This window comes from Papaver somniferum, chromosome 7, assembly GCF_003573695.1.
Source record: "Papaver somniferum cultivar HN1 chromosome 7, ASM357369v1, whole genome shotgun sequence".
NCBI classification, from domain to species: domain Eukaryota; kingdom Viridiplantae; phylum Streptophyta; class Magnoliopsida; order Ranunculales; family Papaveraceae; genus Papaver; species Papaver somniferum.
In genome coordinates this window covers 10,957,375-10,977,066 of record NC_039364.1, presented here as the reverse complement: position 1 = coordinate 10,977,066, position 19,692 = coordinate 10,957,375, and the positions used below count along the sequence as shown (strand labels likewise).

The 19,692-nt window shown below is 37.3% G+C and overlaps 2 protein-coding genes across 3 annotated transcripts; both read right to left on the bottom strand.

Moving 5' to 3' along the window:
• Positions 1 to 449: 449 nt before the first annotated feature.
• On the bottom strand, positions 450 to 3,449 carry LOC113295504 (beta-fructofuranosidase, insoluble isoenzyme CWINV1-like). Its single transcript, XM_026543834.1, has 7 exons — positions 3,225 to 3,449; positions 3,039 to 3,047; positions 1,966 to 2,831; positions 1,686 to 1,844; positions 1,296 to 1,534; positions 1,049 to 1,139; positions 450 to 953 (listed from the first exon to the last, which is right to left on the bottom strand). The coding sequence occupies exons 1-7, from the start codon at positions 3,388 to 3,390 to the stop codon at positions 744 to 746; spliced, it is 1,740 nt and encodes a 579-aa protein (XP_026399619.1). The 5' UTR covers positions 3,391 to 3,449; the 3' UTR covers positions 450 to 743.
• Positions 3,450 to 4,386: 937 nt separating this feature from the next.
• On the bottom strand, positions 4,387 to 8,452 carry LOC113295503 (translation machinery-associated protein 22-like). Of its 2 annotated transcripts, none has more exons than XM_026543832.1 (7): positions 8,200 to 8,452; positions 8,023 to 8,121; positions 7,868 to 7,929; positions 6,134 to 6,215; positions 5,913 to 5,980; positions 5,740 to 5,823; positions 4,387 to 4,772 (listed from the first exon to the last, which is right to left on the bottom strand). In XM_026543832.1, the coding sequence occupies exons 1-7, from the start codon at positions 8,348 to 8,350 to the stop codon at positions 4,716 to 4,718; spliced, it is 603 nt and encodes a 200-aa protein (XP_026399617.1). In that variant the 5' UTR covers positions 8,351 to 8,452; the 3' UTR covers positions 4,387 to 4,715. The 2 variants fall into 2 exon arrangements, with proteins under 2 accessions (XP_026399617.1, XP_026399618.1); XM_026543833.1 differs by having other exon boundaries at positions 8,023 to 8,115.
• Between the last annotated feature and the right edge of the window lie 11,240 nt (positions 8,453 to 19,692).

Sequence of the window (19,692 nt, the reverse complement as noted above, 5' to 3'; positions counted from 1 at the left end):
GTTTCTAAACATTTGAGACTCTCGACTGATTAAAAAACCCACGATCCGTTTCTTGAATTATTTTCTCATCCAAAATGGTTCAATTAATTTTCAACTCGTTAAGTAAAAGATGGGAGGAAATTTTTTATTGGTTTCGTGATTATTCTCGTTCTAATCCTTAGATTCTACCTATCTCGATCAATGGAAGGTATTATTAATCTAGATCTCATTTGGAAATCAAAATTATCTTGATCAAGTTGACGATTTTATCTTTTTTAGCATTTCCGCTTGACGATTTTATCTTTTTTATATTTGTATATTTTTCGGGTAGAATGGGTCGCCGCTCTCTCTCACTCTATCGAGAATTTCTCATCATTTTTTTTTTTTTGATCCGTAAAGAGAGCAGCGGCAAAGTTCATAAGGTAAATATTATCAATTGGTCATGGATTCTTACCTAAGTAATAACGAGCAATGAAACATTTTCTTGATCGATAAAAGAAGAAATATGTTGATCAAAAACAACACATTTTCCAATTAAAGAAACAGAAAAAACCCAAAGTGGGGCTTAATATGTTATACAAGCTGCGAGGCAGCTAGAGGGATACATGCAGCTACATTTTGCCCCCCAAGTTCTTCAGGCCATCAATTTTTATTTTAGCACTATATTACATGTACATTCGATAAATCAATATACTTGTAGAAGGGGCCTCATTCCGCAAAATCTCGGCTTGGGCGCCCAAACACTCGGCTACGGCCTTAAGACTTTAAGTGTTTGAAGTTTTTGAATCCTCTAAATATCTGATATCAGCTTTCTTCATACTCCATGCCTTTAGACTAGACATCTTCACATCTTGAGTTCCGTTGTTGAATACATAAAGCCGAGCTCCAGTGTCAATGGCAATTGTTGGATAAACTCTAGCTGTTATAACAGCTTTTCCGTCAACTCCATAACTCTCGATGATAGAGTGATCAATCTGACAATGAATACCAAGACGAAGTTCATTAAAACATCCAAACATGCAAAGATGGTTCCAAAATGGTAATAAGGATTGCACCAACATCAACATACCAAGCTCCTTATATTTAGCTTATCATGATTAGGTTCGATGTTAACAAAAGCTCCATAAGCGGTTTTGTCATTAGTGTCGTCCGTGGATGACCTGTAATGATTGGAAAAAGTTAAGGTTTAGATTTCGAAACCATGAGTATATTATTGAACTAAGCTGGAGATGCATCTCTGGTAGAAACTTCCAGCTCAACAAGCTGCCAGACCGATAAGAACTGAAATGAAAGCAAATGTATGGGACTATACTGACCTGCTCTGATCACTGCACATGAGCACAACATATTTGTTTTGGTTATTGAATATCCTGAAAAAGATTGCCGTCTGTTCTTCGAAATTCTTAGAAGCCAAAGCAATTAAACCAAATGGCCCTGACTTCCCTTGAACTGATGCTGGTTTTGAACTACAAAGCAGTTGTGGGTTACTCCAACTTGAGTCAAAAGTTTCTGCATCTTCTAACTTCGGTAGTTTAAATTTGACGAATACGTCTGCCTGTTAATTAAGGGATCAAAACAAGGAAAAAGAAACATGGATTTAGGTGGTATTCAGCTAGAAATGCTTAATGCCTGTCAGCTAGACATTAGTATATTTTACGTGAAGCTAAATCCGAACATGCAAGAGGAAAATTTGGAATGGAACTAACCTGTGAAGCTGTTACGCCAGTAACTTCCACTACTGAACTTCCTTTAAGAAATGTACTATGTAAATAAACTTTTTCACCTCGGAGTTCATTTAGCTCTTTTACTGGCCATTGCTTCAACTGCTTCCCGCTTTTATCGAGCAAGAGAACTCGAGGAATCGCCTGCAAAAGAAAACCCATAGTTTATCATAAGTTAGTGGACCAAACAACTTTTGAACTTGGTGATTCAGATTTCACTATGAATTCAAATGAATTAGGCCTTATGTTAAAACATATTCCATACCTGCACTCCAGACCAACCCTTTACAGCATCATTTTCTACACTACTAGATTCATTTATCCAACCCCACAATATTCTCCTGTGTTTTTCACTATCGAAAAACGTTTTTGAAGCGTAGAACTTCCCGTAATCGTATCTCAAACCGGAATCATTATCAACAGATCCCTCATCTGGAGTATACTTATCTGTTACAGGATTGTAAGTACCGACTGTGTAATAGTCATGTTTGGTGTCATCCAAGCTCACCTTAAAAACATGTTTAACATTAGGACCGAGAACCGAAGTATCAAGACCCTTTTTCCCATCAACAGCCACTGGAAAGAAATCTGGGCATTCCCACATTCCTATTTCTTTTCCTGAATGGAGAGGTTGTTCTGCTTTAGTCCAGTGAATAAAATCGTCACTTCGGAATAAAATCGCCATTCCTTCACGGTCGATTTTGCTTCCAATTACCACTCTCCATTTTCCATCAGGACCTTTCCAGCCAGTAGTTGGATCCCTGAAGGAACTAGCATTGATACCATCAATGGGTTTCATTACAGGATTGTACTCAGCTGGCTTAACCCATTCTGTAAGGTAAGGATCGGATAAATTCTTAGGCACTGCCATGTCTTGCACTTGGTAGTTCCATTGAGTTGACTCGATGATTCCTGTGTACTGAATAACCGGTTTTCCTTGTACAAATGTTGCTGAACCTGACCAGCAACCTTTGATATCAAATGATTCGGAAGGGTAAATCGCATGTTTATGGTGTTGCCAGTTTATGAGATCGGTCGATGTTGCATGAGCCCATACTATGTTACCCCATACTGGACCCAAAGGGTTCCATTGATACATTAGATGGTAGATTCCGTTGTAAACCATAGGTCCTGCATGGATTCATATGTACAACATTTTCATGAGAATCAAATTCATAATATTATATTACCTCTGCTTTTGAAAAAAGATACCATCACTTTTTCATTTTAGCCTTAAATATGATAAATGGAAAAATGAGAGTGTCTCTTTTCCTGAAGTAACGAAATTCTTAATAGACGAAATCTATGAACATAAACTAGGATGTTTAGAAAACTAACCATTAGGATCTGCGAATTCAATAAAACACATTTCGCAGTTCCATTGTTAGAACATGTCAACCACAAAAACAAAAACAATTAGAACAAGAAACAAAACCAAAAGAAGCAACAACAAAAAAATTATGGAAACAAATTGCTGCTCGATCATTTTGTATCTAGTTTTTGAAGAAAGGTTTAGACATACACCATTCATCCAATTCTTGGAAGGTTGGAAATGATAACCAGTTCTGTAAGGTTGATGAACGGTGTTGGTTTGATATGATTGAAGATGCAAGTAAATATTATGAGAAGCTTCAACTCCATGGCTAATCAAAACATAACATAATCCAATAAACCATAAAACAGACTTCATTTTTCTTTCTAATTTTTTCGAAAATCTTGAAAGAAAATGTTGGTGAAATGAAGAAGCAAAATCATTGGGTATTTATGAAAAAAATCCAACTTATATTTAGATGTGCACTCAACTTAGACATGCTAAATTAAAAAAGATAAATAGGATTAGTAATGTGAATTAGTGGATAAGAAGTATGAATGCATATTGCTGGATGATTGAAATTTAAAAACAAATTTATATTAATTGATGATCTTAATCTTGACAAATGAACGGGTAAGTTGACTTAAAAAATACTAATAATACCAACCTTATGGCCAGCTAATCCAACTAATCGTGATGTGTGATGGTGTAAACATGATTTTGTTTAACCAAAAAAGAAAACCAAACAAATTTTTTAAAATAAAATTCTTTGTTGTTTATCAATTACAAGATCATTATTAACTCTAATGCAACGATCAATTAGTTTTGGCCTTGGCTAGGGGCAGGGCCAGGATCGAAGAAAGAGGAAGAAGCAACCACATTTTATGGGGGGAAAACATGATTAAAAAGTCTAAGCTGCCTTGAGGGATATCGGATATGACATCTTGCACGTCTTTGCTCATACAGACAGCGTGGACTAAATTGATGGCTATGATATGTTTTCTGCCTCATTTGGAAAACTACAAGAGAAATACGGTTTTTCTACTACTAGTAATGTATTAGGCTGAAATAAAGAACAACAAAATCTAAGTTAAAGAAGTAATCTTATTCTGTCACGTTTTCTTCTAGTTTAAGAACTAAGAAACAGCAAAAGAGTAAAACAATGGTTATAGGCAACATCATGTGGAAAGCTTGAGCGTTGAGATGTTAACCGAATCACCTAACACAGTCATAGAGTTTCTGATGAGATGATCAAAGATATTCTGGAAAAATTAAAACATAAAAATAACTGAGATATTGAGACCCTGCATTTCTGAACTCGAATTCCGAATTAGAGGACCAATAGAAGAGAATCAATTCCTTAAACAAGAATGCTAGAAGAAACCTCTGTGGAGTACTAAGAAAAAGGGTGCAACATTAAATTTGACATGAAAAGAGCCATATTTAACAGTCAACCAGTTTTGTTTTACAAAATACTGCAGGTTTGTTTCTGAACCCATTTTCCATATTTAATGAGTATACGAGGGAAAGTAGAGGTAATTTTTCTTAGTGGTATTACACTCTGGACCATGATCTACTTACAGTCAGCTAGATAGTAATTTCACATGTAATGTATGCTCCATTGTGTTTCACAATCTCTTCGTACGGCTAGGGAATCCATTCTTCTGTTAGACCCAATAAAAACAGATCAACAGAAGTTCCTTTCAAGCAGCGGGAACCTTTCGCCCATCTTCAATGAAGTAGATTGCACTTTCCGGGACCTGAAATTGAAAGTAGAAGAAACATATTAGCAAAACCTTTATAGTTCATTTGACCCTTTCAAGAAACCTTGTCTGGTTGATCCAACTGAAATTCATATATCAATATTTGCAAATTACATCCAACAGATATCTGACCAAAAAAAATATATATATTCTGGAATACTTTTTTCCATTAAAAAAAGAAGTAAGCAAAGTTACAGACAAATGAGAAATTTATAGGAAGTTCTGATCCCCACCACGTAACAGCTGTTTCATGAATATCATACCCAAACAACGGAAAGTTGGTGATAGCCATAGGATTTCAGCAATCAGGATTTTCACAACCAAGTGTTTTGGCCAGTGTAAAGTTTAAAGGCATGGAATCAAATACCCAAACGAAAAGTCTGCTGATAAACTTGATGGCATTGCAAACAAATGGAGGCGGCTACAGAATTCACCATCAAATTTCTAACTACCTTTAATACTTAGGTAAATGTTACAAAATTGAGCTGATGGGATAAGCATGACTGACAATGGCAGAATAATCCATGCATTTACAATTGGCTTGGACAGTAAAATTGGTCATTCCCCTTTTGAAGGTAACTTGTCTATGAGCCTCAGAATCAGAAAAAATCACCAATAGTTAACTTGGGGCTTGGTTGACAAGAGGAAACCCAGACGTAAAAAATCACCAATTGTATAGTTTCTATACATATAAACAGCTATGTATAACGCAGACGACTACAGCCTGCATTTCTTGTAATCAACTACTTGATTAATCTGTTATAGTCTCAATTTGGTCGCTGATGTGTAACAACGAACACTAACAGGGGAGAATGTAAAATAGGGATATGAAGGAAACCAAAAAGCCCATGTCAAGAATCATATGACAGTGAAGTACAGATTCATGAAAATGACTAAAAATGGAAGAAAATGGACAGATTAGATAACGGCACAGATGACATTCAATAGGTTTACAATGACTTACTTCAGGCCAGGTGTCTGTAATGAACTCAACAATATCATACGATATGTCTCCCTGGACATCAACTTGCTCCTTCTCAGTTGGCCCCTGAAACAAAATATTTCAGAATTCAGAAAAATGAAGAGCATAAATATACACCAGAAGGATACATAAACACCTCCATGGAATTGCATCACCTTAACAACAGACGCTCCTGATGCAAACTTCTTCCCAAGCTTCTTTGATGCGTCATTCAGTTTAACACCTAGAACGTATGTTTTGAATAAGCTTTATGGTAGTGAAGAAAATCGTAAACTGAAGATAAGTCAAGATTACATCCAGTAATTCCCATAGATACAAGATAAACTTCTGAAAGAATATATATGAAAGAGAACCAAGGTGCATCTTGGAAGCTCACCAAAGAGGTCAAGTCCTTTAACAATTGTGACACACTTGCGCTTATTACGTACAACCTTTTCAATAATAACTTCCTTCTTATCCTGCAAACGAGCATCATCGTCAGACATAATTGAAAAAACAACAAAAAGCTTGAGCATTACGACTTTACTCTGCCAAAATCATATGTAAGAACACAAACTTTGCTTATAAACAAGAAAGCAATTACGAAAGTGTAAGGAAAAAAACACATAATACTTATAGTAATTTGCATAAGGATACCCATGTACAACAAAGTGATGCTATTCTGTTTACAAAGATCAAATAACCTGTAATCCTATGCGTGAGATAACATCTGAGGAATGCAAAATTAATAACCATAAGCCAGCATGCATATGATTCACAGATCAAACTATTATAGCCAACCACACAACAGCATGACTTTAAGAGGTACTGTTTCTCATCTACTAAAAGAACTGAATCATAGAATTACAGAAAATGGGCAACAAGCAGTGGTGTCGATCAGTCACGGACTCACAATCATGATAAGTACAACAGAACAGTTCAGATACTATTGTATATTATACAGAAATGAAATAGCAAGAGTATCCACACCCTAGATTTAGCTACTATTTGGTATGTGACATACAGCAGTTCAGATGTATTAAAAGCAAAGTGTTTTAGAAACCGCAGAAGTTCAAAAGTTTGAAACAGTCTCAATCAAGTTATGTATACTCTGGATCATTGAGCATTACAGAAAAGCACCAAGAGCACCCATGCTCGACATTAAGCTATTTTTTTGGTCTGTGCCCCTCAGTTCAAACAGGACAATTGAGTTTGACAATTTGGGGTTTCCCAAATATCCTGCAATGGAGTAAGGACTGCGTGTTTTCCCAACAATCATAACCAAGTACATGAACAAAAGAGCACACTAGAATCCCGATATGTTAAAATTACACAATTCATTCTCCCAAAACTCTATCATGAACTTCATTCAGGGCAACCTTTTTTAACCACATAACCGACAACAATTCCACAGAATTCATACCAGCTAACTATCATGAACTTCATTTAGGGGGAACTTTTTAAAGTCCAGTCAGTCACAGACTCAGAATTCATATACTATTGTAGATCATACAGATTCAGCGACAAGACAACAAAATAGCAGCAAGAATATCCACTCTAAATTGAGCTTCTTTATGGTCTCTGACCCTCAATTCAAACGGGGACTCTGGTATCGAAGTATTGGTCACATTCAGAGTTTGGTAGAAATCATTCAGTAGAGGTAAAAGCAAGGTGTTTCAGAAATTTAAAAGTTTCAAACAATTTCAGTCATGTTATGTTTTCTCTAGGTCATCGAGCCTTACAGACAAGCACCAAGAACACCCACGCTCGACATTAGGCTACTTTTTGGTCTGTTCCCCTCGGTTCAAACAGGACACTTGAGTTTGACAGAATTGGGGTTACCTAAATATCATGCAATAGAATATCGACTGCAAAGTTTCCTTCCAACAACCATATCAAGGCACACAACCAAAAGAGCACACTCCTTACTCCCTCTTCAATAATCCCACTTAGGTTAAACTTACACAATTCATTCTCACAAAACTCTATCAGGCTAAATTCATAACCGACAACAATTCCGCTATACTCATACCAGGCTAATCAGAATCAAATCTAAAAAACCCACACAACAAAACAACAGAATATATCCTCCACTATATTAATCAGATTGAAATTTCACAAAAATACTTACTTTCTTCTTAACCTTACCACCAGGAAGCCTCTTTACTTCTTCTTTACCTGTTGATGTCCCCTCTAGAGAACACCCCCAAAACCAATCAAAAACCCTAATTTCCAATCAATCAAATAAAAAACCAAAAACCCATTGATCCAAAACATCAAAATTACCTTTAGAAGTTGATAGAACAGCACCATCAGCACTACCAGAAGCAATCCCAGCCCTTTGTAGCTTCTCAGTCACCTTATCAACTTCATTCCCATCTGCATCTGAAGACAAATCAAACCATCAAAGAAGGAATGATTTTGAGATTAGGGTTTGTTAAGATTTAGGGATTTACTTTTTACCTTTTGGGATTAGATGGGGATAGACTTCAGGGGCATTCTCAATCAACCATGGTTTACACTTTTCAAAATCTTGGCCAAATTCACAATATTCTGCTGGTAAACTACAAACCCCACAATATAATACTTTTACTGCTTCAAGTTTCTCTGCCATTAGAACTTGCCCCTTCTGGTTTTCTCTTTTGAGTTTCTCTTCTCTTTACTGAGTTGCAGAGAGGAAGAATATTATGATGCGGAAAATATATGCGGTGAAGGAAAACATAAAAGGTTTTGTTTTTAAGCTGGCAAAGGTTTGCTGTGGGAAAAAAATCTCGGTGAATATTTGCACGGAAAGGAAGTACTGGATTTGTGTTGAAAACATAGTTGGGCCGGTTCCAATGTATCATGGCTTTTTCATTGAACTGTAATTTGGGGCATTCCTAAAAAATTCCGGGGCATACTTGACCGGTAGGGGTGAGCAACAAACGCGGTGCGCATTAGGGATCACACATATCCAAGCCGTCAAAGTTCCGGATTTGAAAAATCCAATCCTGTCCGGTTCAATTATCCGTAAATTTGACATCTACTGATCAACGGATGATAAGGGCCGAATGCAGATTAACCGCAGATTTAGTCAACAAGAAAAAGAAAGAAAAAAGTAAAACAAACAACCAAAGGTAAACTATCAATGCAACAACGGTTGAGGTGAAACACTAGATAGTACATCCAAAATTGAGTAGAGAGCTACAAGGCGGAATATATGGTTACGACTAAGGCCGCATATATGGGTGTTCCTGTTTTTGGATGCACTAACGCAAACCAAGGTGAGATCATATGAGATCGAGCAATCTGTGTGGTATAATATGCTTTCCCTAACCCACCTACAATTAATCCAGTAGTCATTCCCTTTAGAGCAATCTGCAACTAAATAATTTGTCCATTTCATATCCACACTTTGAAATGCAATTGAATAAGCTGCATTCACATCTATTTCGTTATATTTCTTGCATCATACTTAGTGACAACACCATAAAACAACAAACTGCAGTGATCATCGACATGGAACCGATTAACCCTATCGACATTTCCCTTTTCAGGTTTTTTAGTCTCTTCTGCCATTGTTACGCATCTTGAAAAATACCTCCTGCTCCGTATGGCGCAAAGGGAGTTAAATTATCAGAACTTCCTTCCATGCAACCATCTTAAAAGAAAATCAATGCAACACTAGGAAGAGATGCAATCTAGTTCAGTTTCGAAGTTCCTCTTGTCCTGAGCACCGCAATAGGAAGTTTGGATGTACTAATTGTTAGAGCATTGCTCGGCTGAACCCACTAAGTATTGGTATGTCAAGTTTGGTTGTCATATTTTAGTGAACCAAAACTCATTTAAAGAGTCGCTTGATTATATATTAGAGTCAATGATAGACACATTTTTCTGTCCGATTTGTTTCGATTCTATAAATTGTTAGGGCTCATTTTTGTATTTATTATGGTGTTTTATTTATTTGTAGGTATTTTTGGCTAATAACATTTTTGGAAAAAAAAAATTGGCTCGAAAAGTTGTCGGAAAGCACCCGGAGGACATTTGCTATTCAGACTCACACTTTGGATAAGGGGTAACCTAATTACTAAGGGGCATCCCATTTCCAAGCATCTGCTAATCGCACCCCTACTCTGGATAAGGGGCAAGAAAAAACAGAAAATTGGCGGGAAAATAGTGCAGTTAAAGAACAGTTTTGTTGATCGTGATTTGGAGGAGTTTGAGGTCGATTAAACCTCTGATTTTCATATGATAGACTCTTTATGGGTTTAGGAATCTGATATGGGTGTTTAAATCGATTAGAATGGGCTCAAACGACGGATTTTTCTCACAACAAGAAAATATGGAAAGTCACGTGTGTGACCTGTTTTAGGGAATTTTAGAGTGATTAAAACGCTGTAAACCTTCCCAAAGATTTGTATCTATCTAAGGAAGAGTTTAGAATAAAAAGGAAAGCTCAGAAACGCGTAGAAATCCTAAAACAAGAAATTGTCGCAACTTGGCCGTGAAGAGAAGGAAAGAGATTTTGGAGGATTTGGGAGAGATTTAATCGGTATTTTTGATATAAATAGATGTCTTGGGTCATGTAGAAGAGGTGTCGAGAGTTTGGGAACCTAAGGAGAGCCAGAGAAGAAGAAATCAGAGCTTTACCAAACTCTATTTTTGTTGCTGCTGCTGCTGAAGAAGAAGAACATTGACCCTCGGTAGACAGTCACAGAAAAGTTTCGTTGTTTAACAGCTGAAGAACATTAAGCTGTTCAGGACAGTCTTATTCTAGGGACTTAAAATCAGCGAAAAAGCAACAGTTTTTCTGTAATTGTTCCATTATAACAGCTGTTTTGCAACACCAATACACTGTTGCAAACAGTCTGTGTTATTACTTTTCACTCTTTTAATCATCTTTTGAGCAACAAACACATATTTTGAGATCATGCTTAATATGAGAAGCTAAACCCTATTGCTGAGGCGATAGAGGAAGCTATTTTTCCAACAAAAAGTGGTATATTCTATTTTATCTTTTTGTTTGCAATAATTATATGATTATTTGCCTTGAAATATTATTGAATATGATTTTTATTCGAGTGATGTGATCTATTTTGATGGAGTATGCTTAGTTTTAAGACTTTTGATGCTTCATACTTGGTATTTACAATTATTACTTTTTAAAATCTACTTTTTGCAATATTTTAGAATCAAATTAAACAAGAAAATTGCATAAATATAAGTATTGGTTTAATCACTTTGAACTTGGAAAATAGTGGAATCTTAGCTTCAGTGTTTCTTTTAGTATTGATATCATCTTTGATTGAGTTTGCTATAATTTTTAGTGAGTTTTCTATTTTAATATTAGGATTTAAGTCTAATTAATATCCTTCACAAGTCTTAGAATCGAACCACTTTTACCACTATCTACAAATCACATCAATTTTGGCGTCGCTGCCGGGGACTTGTTTTTAGGGTTTTAGATTTATTTTTTTTATTTTATTTTTTTTGTTTTTATTATTTTTGTCTTTTTTTATGTTTTTGGGTATTTATCTTATGTCTACATGTTTTGGATCATAAAAAAATTGAGCCAAGGAGTTTGGTGATTTCATAAAGACTTGGAGCTAAAGATTAAAAGAAAAAAGAACAGAAAAGAAGACAAATGTTTTTATTTATTTTTAGACAATTTTGGTTTAGGATTTGTTTATTTTATTTAAAAAAAAACTGTATTAGGGTTTATTATTTTTGTAATTTTTCTTTATTTTTTTGGACTTTTGGACTTTTGGACTTTGGTACATTATTTTTTTTATTACCCTACGGAAGGGTACTTTAAATATAAAATGTTTGCAGAGAAGGAGGAAAATTACGATATTGTCTCTGCACCTTGGGTTCGTACACTAGACATCGGAGTCAGTGGCCCGAGTCGACTACAATCGATTCATCCCCCGTCTGGAACGGGAGGTAAGATTCTAAACACTCGCGAATCCCCTGTCAGCGAGTTACTGGACTCCTTCGTATGCATATATGTTGAGGACTGAATACAGACATTTATTTTTCTAGTAAAGGGCAAGGACTGGCCATACAAGATAAGGGTTCGGATTTCATCACCGTTCTCTTCTTGCCCGCTTTAGGAACACGTAACCTACGCGAACCTAAGCCTAAAATTTTGAATAGAATGAGACCGATAGGGTAACGAGCTTAACAGGAAAGTCATTCGAAAAATATTGGTTACTCTTTTAAGAATACTTCGAAGTTCGTGACGGTTTCTGTAAGTTGAATGCGTGACTGCGCCTTGTAATACCGGTGAGGCCTTGGGTATCAAAGCTCCACCGAGCTTCCCTCGCCTCTATTCAACTTACGTTAACTCGGATTGATTCCAGAGGGATTTCCTTAAATTGTAACGAATTCCCGTTCGAAGGATTAGAAGCTGGTCTAGAAACAATCTAAGTGAAGTCATCATGCTTTTTGTTTGCTAGAAATCAATAGGTTTGATTTGGTTCAGTCGGCCTTGATCTGTGTTTGCTTACCCTTCCAATTTAGAAAATTCTATTGTATGCCTGAACGTAAAAGAGATGCACTAGGTAGATTTGTTAAAGAGAAACCTAGTAGTTTGAAGCGTCTCGATTACCTTAATCTAGAAAGTCCGGCATTTGAAGAGTCTGTTTTTGAACGTTCTTTGACTGAGGAGAGAATCCCTGTTGCTCCGATAGCGCCAGAAATGGCAACTTTGAAAGCTTTATTGAATCCAACTAGGACTACCCGTCCTTCGTGTATTAAGTTAGCTGAAACGGAGGCACCGTATGAACTGAAACCTAGGACCTTACAGATGCTCCCAATCTTTTTAGGGAAAGAAAATGAAAACCATTATTACCATGTTAGGGATTTTGAGGAAATTTGTAGTACCCTAAGAATTAGAGGCTTAGATGATGATGCTTTGAAACTTAGGTTATTCCCATTTTCCCTGAAAGATAAGGCCAAGTCGTGGTTGTATAGTTTGGACTCGGAGTCAATTGAGACATATGAACAACTTACATCTGCCTTTTTCAATAAGTTTTTCCCTGGGCACAAAACATCCGATTAGGACGCAAATATGCACAATTTCACAACAAGAGGGAGAATCTTTATATAGGTATTTGGAAAGGTTCAATGATTTATTATCCCAGTGTCCTCATCATGGTTTAAAAAAGGTTAGGCTAGTTCAGATCCTTTATGAGGGTTTAGATTATTCCCCAACGACCATGGTTGAGTCTCTATGCACTGGTGGATTTGAAAACCAAACTGTTGATGCGGCGATGGAATTTTTTAATGAAATCGCCGAGAAAACCCAGCAATGGGAAAATAGTAGGGCACCCCAGAAAAAAATTCTTTTAAGTAGAGGAAACGTTAATAGGGTAGAAGTAGGCTATGAATCAGATGCCAAAATTGCTGCTATAGCAAAAAGGTTAGAAGCCTTAGAAGTGGGCCAGACTAGTGGTAGAGTGGAGCCTTTTTGGGAAGGCCAGAATATTGAAGAGCAGGCCAATTATCTTTATAATAACACTAGATTTGATAACCGTCAAAAGATTGACCCATATTCAGAAACCTATAATCCTGGTTGGAGAAACCATCCGAACCTTTCGTGGTCTAAGGGCCAAAGTCAAGTTCAGCTTAGTAACTCTAATGCTCCCCAGGTTTTGGCTATACTAAGAATCCTTCAGGACTAGCTCAGTTTCAGAATCAGTCAGATAAGAAAATCCTAAATTTAGAGGAATCTCTCGCCTTGTTAACTTAGCAAACTGCAAAACTCCAGTTATCCGCAGAACAAAGTCTACAAGTTAGTAACAGGATAGGACAAGAAAATAGTCAGGTTGTTTCCGAGTTAAAAACCCAGGTTGGTCTGATAAGTGATTCTTTGAGAGAAAAAGGTAAGTTTCCTAGTCAAACACAACCCAACCCTAGAGGAGTTCATAAATTAGGTGCAAAACCATCTAATCAATTGAATGTTGTTAGAACCCTTAGAAGTGGTAGAATTGTAGACAATAAGGTAACCATGCCCGATAGTGAACATACTGTAGTTCACCCCTCAGGATCTCACCTCTCAGGACCATTAGCTGAAGAGACTGATATAGTTTCTAATGATGTGAATTCGGTTCCTGAAAGGTCTGATTTTATGCCTAGAGCCCCATTTCCTCAGCTATTAGTACCAACAAAGAAGGAATCGAACTTTAATGACATACTGGAGGTTTTTAAGCAAGTTACCATAAACCTTCCCTTATTAGATGCAATTAGGCAAATTCCTGCTTATGCCAAGTTCCTTAAGGATATTTGCACGCGAAAGCGAAAACTTAGCGTCCATAAGAAAGACTTTTTAGCTAGTCACGTAAGTTCAATCATTTAGAACACCACAACTCCAAAGTACAAAGACCCAGATTCTCCTACCATTGCTTGTACAGTAGGTAACTTCCGGGTAGAAAAATCTTTACTTGACTTAGGAGCTAGTGTGAACTTACTGCCATTCCATGTATACTTATAGCTAGGACTTGGTGAAATGAAACCTACTCAGATGACACTGCAGTTAGCTGATAGGTATGTCAAAATCCCTCGAGGTGTTATCGTGGATGTTCTTATTGAGGTCGACAAGTTTATTTATCCAGTGGATTTCGTGGTCCTAGATACCTAACCTGTCCCTGACCCAGAGAACCAGATACCTGTGATTTTAGGTCGCCCATTTTTAGCTACGTCTAATGCGATCATTAACTGTCGAAATGGTGTGATGAGTTTATCTTTTGGTAATATGACTATGGAGATGAACATTTTTAATGTCAGTAAGCAACCTCATGAGCTAGATGACACATGTGTTGAGGAGGTGAACATGATAGAAGCCTTAGTTCAGGAGTCATTACCAAACATCTTGTCTGAAGACCCATTAGAAAGTTGTCTATCCCATTTTGGTTTAGATTTTGACGACGATAACACTATTGAACAGGTGAATGCTCTATTAGATTCTACCTATGTGTTAGACACTGATAGATGGAAAGCTAGGTTCGAACCGTTACCGGTTTCTGAGACTACCCTAATTCCTTCTTTAGAAGAGCCCCCAAAGTTGGACCTTAAACCACTACCTGATACTCTAACGTATGTGTTTTTAGGCCCACCTGGGACTTTACCTGTGATTGTAGCTTCCAATTTGGATAGTGATCCGGAAAGTAGGCTAGTAAATGTACTTCAAGACAATAAGGAAGTTTTATGGTGGACTATAGCAGACATTAAGTATAAGTCCTACTGTGTGTATGCATCAGATTCATTTAGAGGAAGACTCCAAACCTTCTAGGGAGATGCAACGTCGACTGAAACCTAACATGAAAGAGGTATTTCGAAAAGAGGTGCTTAAGTTGTTAGATGCTGGTATTATTTACCCAATTTCATACAATAAGTGGGTCATCCCTATTCAGGTTGTCCCCAAGAAATCAGGTATCACTGTAGTCCAGAATGATAATAATGAATTAATCCCAACCCGAGTGACCACGGGATGGCGTGTGTGTATTGACTATAGGAAATTGAACAAGGTCACAAGGAAGGATCACTTTCCCCTTCCTTTTATCGACCAAATACTAGAGCGATTAGCTGGACATAGTCACTATTGCTATTTAGATGGCTACTCCGGTTATAATCAGATCGTTATTGCCCAGAAGACCAAGACAAAACCACCTTTACCTGTCCCTTTGGTACCTTTGCGTATAGACGCATGCCTTTCAGTTTATGTAATGCCCCTGCAACTTTTCAGCGTTGTATGATGAGCATATTTTCTGATATGGTAGAACGGTTCTTAGAGGTCTTTATGGATGATTTTTCAGTGTTTGGTTCATCTTTGGATGAGTGCTTGCATCATTTGACATTAGTGTTGACTAGGTGTAAGGAAAAAAATTTAGTGCTTAATTGGGAAAATGCCATTTCATGGTTAAATCAGGAATTGTATTAGGGTACATCGTCTCTTCAAAGGGTATAGAGGTAGACAAAGCCAAAGTTGACCTTATTAAGACTTTACAGGTCCCAAAAACTGTAAAAGATATTAGGTCATTCCTAGGGCATGCAGGTTTTTACCGTCGATTCATTAAGGATTTTAGCTTGATTTCTAGACCTCTTTGCGATTTGCTTGCAAAAGATGTTAAGTTTGTCTTTGATGATGCTTGTTTAGAGGCTTTTTAGAAGATTAAAACTTTACTCACTACTGCTCCGATAGTCCAGGCACCTAACTGGAACTTACCCTTTGAGATTATGTGTGATTCTTCAGATTATGCTATAGGCGTCGTTTTAGGACAACGAGAAAACAAATTACTTCATGTGATTTATTATGCTAGAAAAACTCTGAATGATTCCCAAATGAACTACACGACTACCGAGAAGGAACTTTTAGCCATCGTGTTTTCCTTGGATAAGTTTAGGTCTTACCTATTAGGTTCTAAGATCATAATCTATACAGATCATGATGCTTTGAAATACCTTTTATCTAAGAAGGATACCAAACCTAGATTGATTAGATGGATCCTATTGTTACAGGAATTTTCCCCAGACATTAGAGATAAAAAGGGTGCAGAAAATGTAGTAGCAGATCACTTATCTAGGCTAGTTGTTAGTTCCCCTAGTGATTCCCTTCCTATAAGGGATAGCTTTCCTGATGAACAATTGTTCTCTGTTTCCCAATCACCTTGGTATGAAAATATAGTTAATTATCTTGTTACTGGTCGAACCCCTCAACATTGGGGTAAGCAAGATCGTTCTAGGTTTTTAGCCGAGGTTAAGCATTTCTTTTGGGACGATCCTTATCTGTTTAAATATTGTCCGGACCAGATTATTAGGAGATGTGTATCTGAGAGTGACCAGTCTAGTATTATATCCTTTTGTCATGAACATGCATGTGGGGGTCATTTTAGTGCTAAGAAGACTGCTGCTAAGATTTTGCAGTGTGGATTTTACTGGCCTGCGTTGTTTAAAGATTCCCATAGTCATTGTGTTTCTTGTGAGCCTTGCCAGAAGTTAGGAACCATTTCCCGTAGAATTATGATGCCTTTGAACCCTATTTTAGTGATTGAGGTCTTTGATGTGTGGGGCATTGATTTTATGGGTCCATTTCCTATTTTGTTTGGTTATCTTTACATAGTTGTCGCTGTAGACTATGTGTCTAAGTGGGTTGAGGCGGTTCCGTGTAGAACGAATGACCACAGGGTCGTAGTCCAGTTTTTGAAAGAGAATATACTTACACGTTTTGGTACGTCGCGAGCTATAATTAGTGATGGAGGTTCACACTTTTGTAATAGACCGTTTTCTCTTTTAATGAAACAATACGGTATTACCCATGAAGTAGCAACCCCATATCACCCTCAGACTAATGGTCAGGCAGAGGTTTCCAATAGGGAAATTAAACGTATTCTAAAGAAAACAGTTAATCCAAATAGGAAAGACTGGTTGTTGAGGCTTACTGATGCCTTATGGGCTTACCGTACTGCGTTTAAGACACCCATTGGAATGTCACCTTATCGTTTAGTGTTTGGCAAGGCATGTCGCCTGCCTGTTGAGTTAGAGCATCGAGCCTATTGGGCTATTAAGAACTTAAACTTTTCACTTGACAAGGCAGGAGCTCAAAGAAAGCTCCAGCTCAATGAGTTGGACGAGATTCGTAGAGATGCATACGATAGTGCTAAGGAGTATAAGAACAAAATGAAACTTGTGCATGATAGGAATATTTTACGAAAGTTATTTTCTCCAGGTCAAAAAGTTCTTCTGTATGACACTCGTTTGCATCTATTCCCCGGGAAGTTGCGCTCTCGGTGGACCGGTCCTTTTGTGGTTCATACTGTTTTTCCTCATGGCGCTGTTGAGATTGAGACACCAAATGGTAATAGTTCTTCGAAGGTTAACGGTCAGCGATTGAAGCCCTTTTTAGAGCCTTTTCCTACAGGTGATGTTGAGGAGGTCCCTCTGGAGGACCCTGTTTACCTTGATTGACCATCGAGGCGATTTTGTATGTTGTATAATATTTTTGTAGGTTTTTGGTTACACTTCACCCAGGTACTATCTTTCCGACTTCCCTCTTTACTATTTCCTCATGTTACTTATATTTTTGGTATTGTTCTTTGATTAGAAACATTGAGGACAATGTTAGACTTAAGTTTGTGGGTGGGGTAGAACTTTTTGTTACCTTTTCGTTGAAATAATTAAACTCCAGAGCCTAGAAATTTATCCCTATTAAGGATGGCACTAACCAATCTAAGTGGATGGAAGCATTTTGGTTGTAGGAGTTGAGGAACCAATCTGACTAGATGGAAACATCTAAAGAGTCTATTCATAAAAGCACAGAGCTCAGGTGTTAGAAATAATATGATAGTTTCACCATATCTCATTGAGTCCTTTTCACTTCTGGTTTTATTTTGTTTTGTTTTTAAACTATGTTTCTCTAAGTGATTAGGTGGGGCTCACGATTCAAGTTGTTACCAATGCTAGGGTGAATTAGAGTGATTGAGATACAAAAAAAAAAAAAAAGAAGGAGACCAGACCATCTGACCAACTGGAATAAATTCAATAAAGTCGACCACTGGAACCATTGTATATGCCAGTTGTGTTGACCTAGAGTTAGGATTATCAATCACTGGTTCCCTTGTATATGCCAGTGTGTTCATATTAGTCAGACTGGTATCTCAGTCCATTAGGATAGGTTCATTTTGGCGGAGGTCTTCAGACAGATATGAGAAACACCATTCACCTAGTAAACATCAAAACCATCTATGTTTTTCTATATCCATCTTCTTGATCTATCCATGTGATTAGTTTCGACTCCGGATATTGATATCCATAGTGCAACTATCTGAGTAGATCTCTGTCACTTCATATGAATTTTAGTATGCTTGAGTGCAAACTCGTGTACAACAATTGGAATTTCGCATCAGGGTACTTCCTCCTGTATTCAATAAGTATGCCAACCAAGGAGATTCTTTAGTACCTTCCAAGGTTCTGTGTAGATAGCTAGGGTCTGGAGTAAAAAGGTTATGTGGGTATACCTCTGGTAAGCCCTCCGGAGACAACACTCCGCCACTAGGGACACCTAGGGGTTTAAAGGCTTATTGCATACGCTAAATGCAATCGACGATGCCTGCGACAGTGAGTTAGGATTTTATTTTTGCTCGAGGACTAGCAAATAATAGGTTTTGGGGTATTTGATAGACACATTTTTGTGTCCAATTTGTCTCGATTCTATATATTGTTAGGGATCATTTTTGTACTTATTATGGTGTTTTATTTATTTGTAGGTATTTTTGGCTAATAAACATTTTTGGAAAAAAATTGGCTCGAAAAGTTGTCGGAAAGCACCCGGAGGACATTTGCTATTCGAACTCTCACTTTGGATAAGGGGTCACATAATTACTAAGGGGCATCCCATTTCCAGGCATCTGCTAATCGCACCCCTACTCTGGATAAGGGGCAAGAAAAACCAGAAAATTGGCGGGAAAATAGTGCAGTTAAAGAACAGTTTTGGTGATCGTGATTTGGAGGAGTTTGAGGTCGATTAAACCTCTGATTTTCATAGTATAGACTCCTTATGGGCCTAGGAATCTGATATGGGTGTTTAAATCGATTAGAATGGGCTCAAACGACGGATTTTTCTCACAACAAGAAAATATGGAAAGCCACGTGTGTGACCTGTTTTAGGGAATTTTAGAGTGATTAAAACGCTGTAAACCTTCCCAAAGATTTGTATCTATCTAAGGAATAGTTTAGAATAAAAAGGAAAGATCAGAAATGCGTAGAAATCCTAAAACAAGAAATTGTCGCAACTTGGCTGTGAAGAGAAGGAAAGATATTTTGGAAGATTTGGGAGAGATTTAATCGGTATTTTTGATATAAATAGATGTCTTGGGTCATATAGAAGAGGTATCGAGAGTTTGGGAACCTAAGGAGAGCCAGAGAAGAAGAAATCAGAGCTTTACCAAACTCTGTTTCTGCTGCTGCTGTTGTTGAAGAAGA

Excerpts from the sequence above, each read along its gene's own strand:
- LOC113295503 (XM_026543832.1), bottom strand. The coding sequence starts at position 8,350 with ATGGCAGAGAAACTTGAAGCAGTAAAAGTATTATATTGTGGGGTTTGT. Across the intron at positions 5,981-6,133 it reads TAAAGGACTTGACCTCTTTG|GTGTTAAACTGAATGACGCA; the intron begins GTGAGCTTCCAA and ends CATACGTTCTAG. Across the intron at positions 4,773-5,739 it reads TTACAGACACCTGGCCTGAA|GTCCCGGAAAGTGCAATCTA; the intron begins GTAAGTCATTGT and ends TTTCAATTTCAG.
- LOC113295504 (XM_026543834.1), bottom strand. The coding sequence starts at position 3,390 with ATGAAGTCTGTTTTATGGTTTATTGGATTATGTTATGTTTTGATTAGC. Across the intron at positions 1,535-1,685 it reads CTGGCGTAACAGCTTCACAG|GCAGACGTATTCGTCAAATT; the intron begins GTTAGTTCCATT and ends CTTAATTAACAG. Across the intron at positions 954-1,048 it reads AGCTAAATATAAGGAGCTTG|ATTGATCACTCTATCATCGA; the intron begins GTATGTTGATGT and ends ATTCATTGTCAG.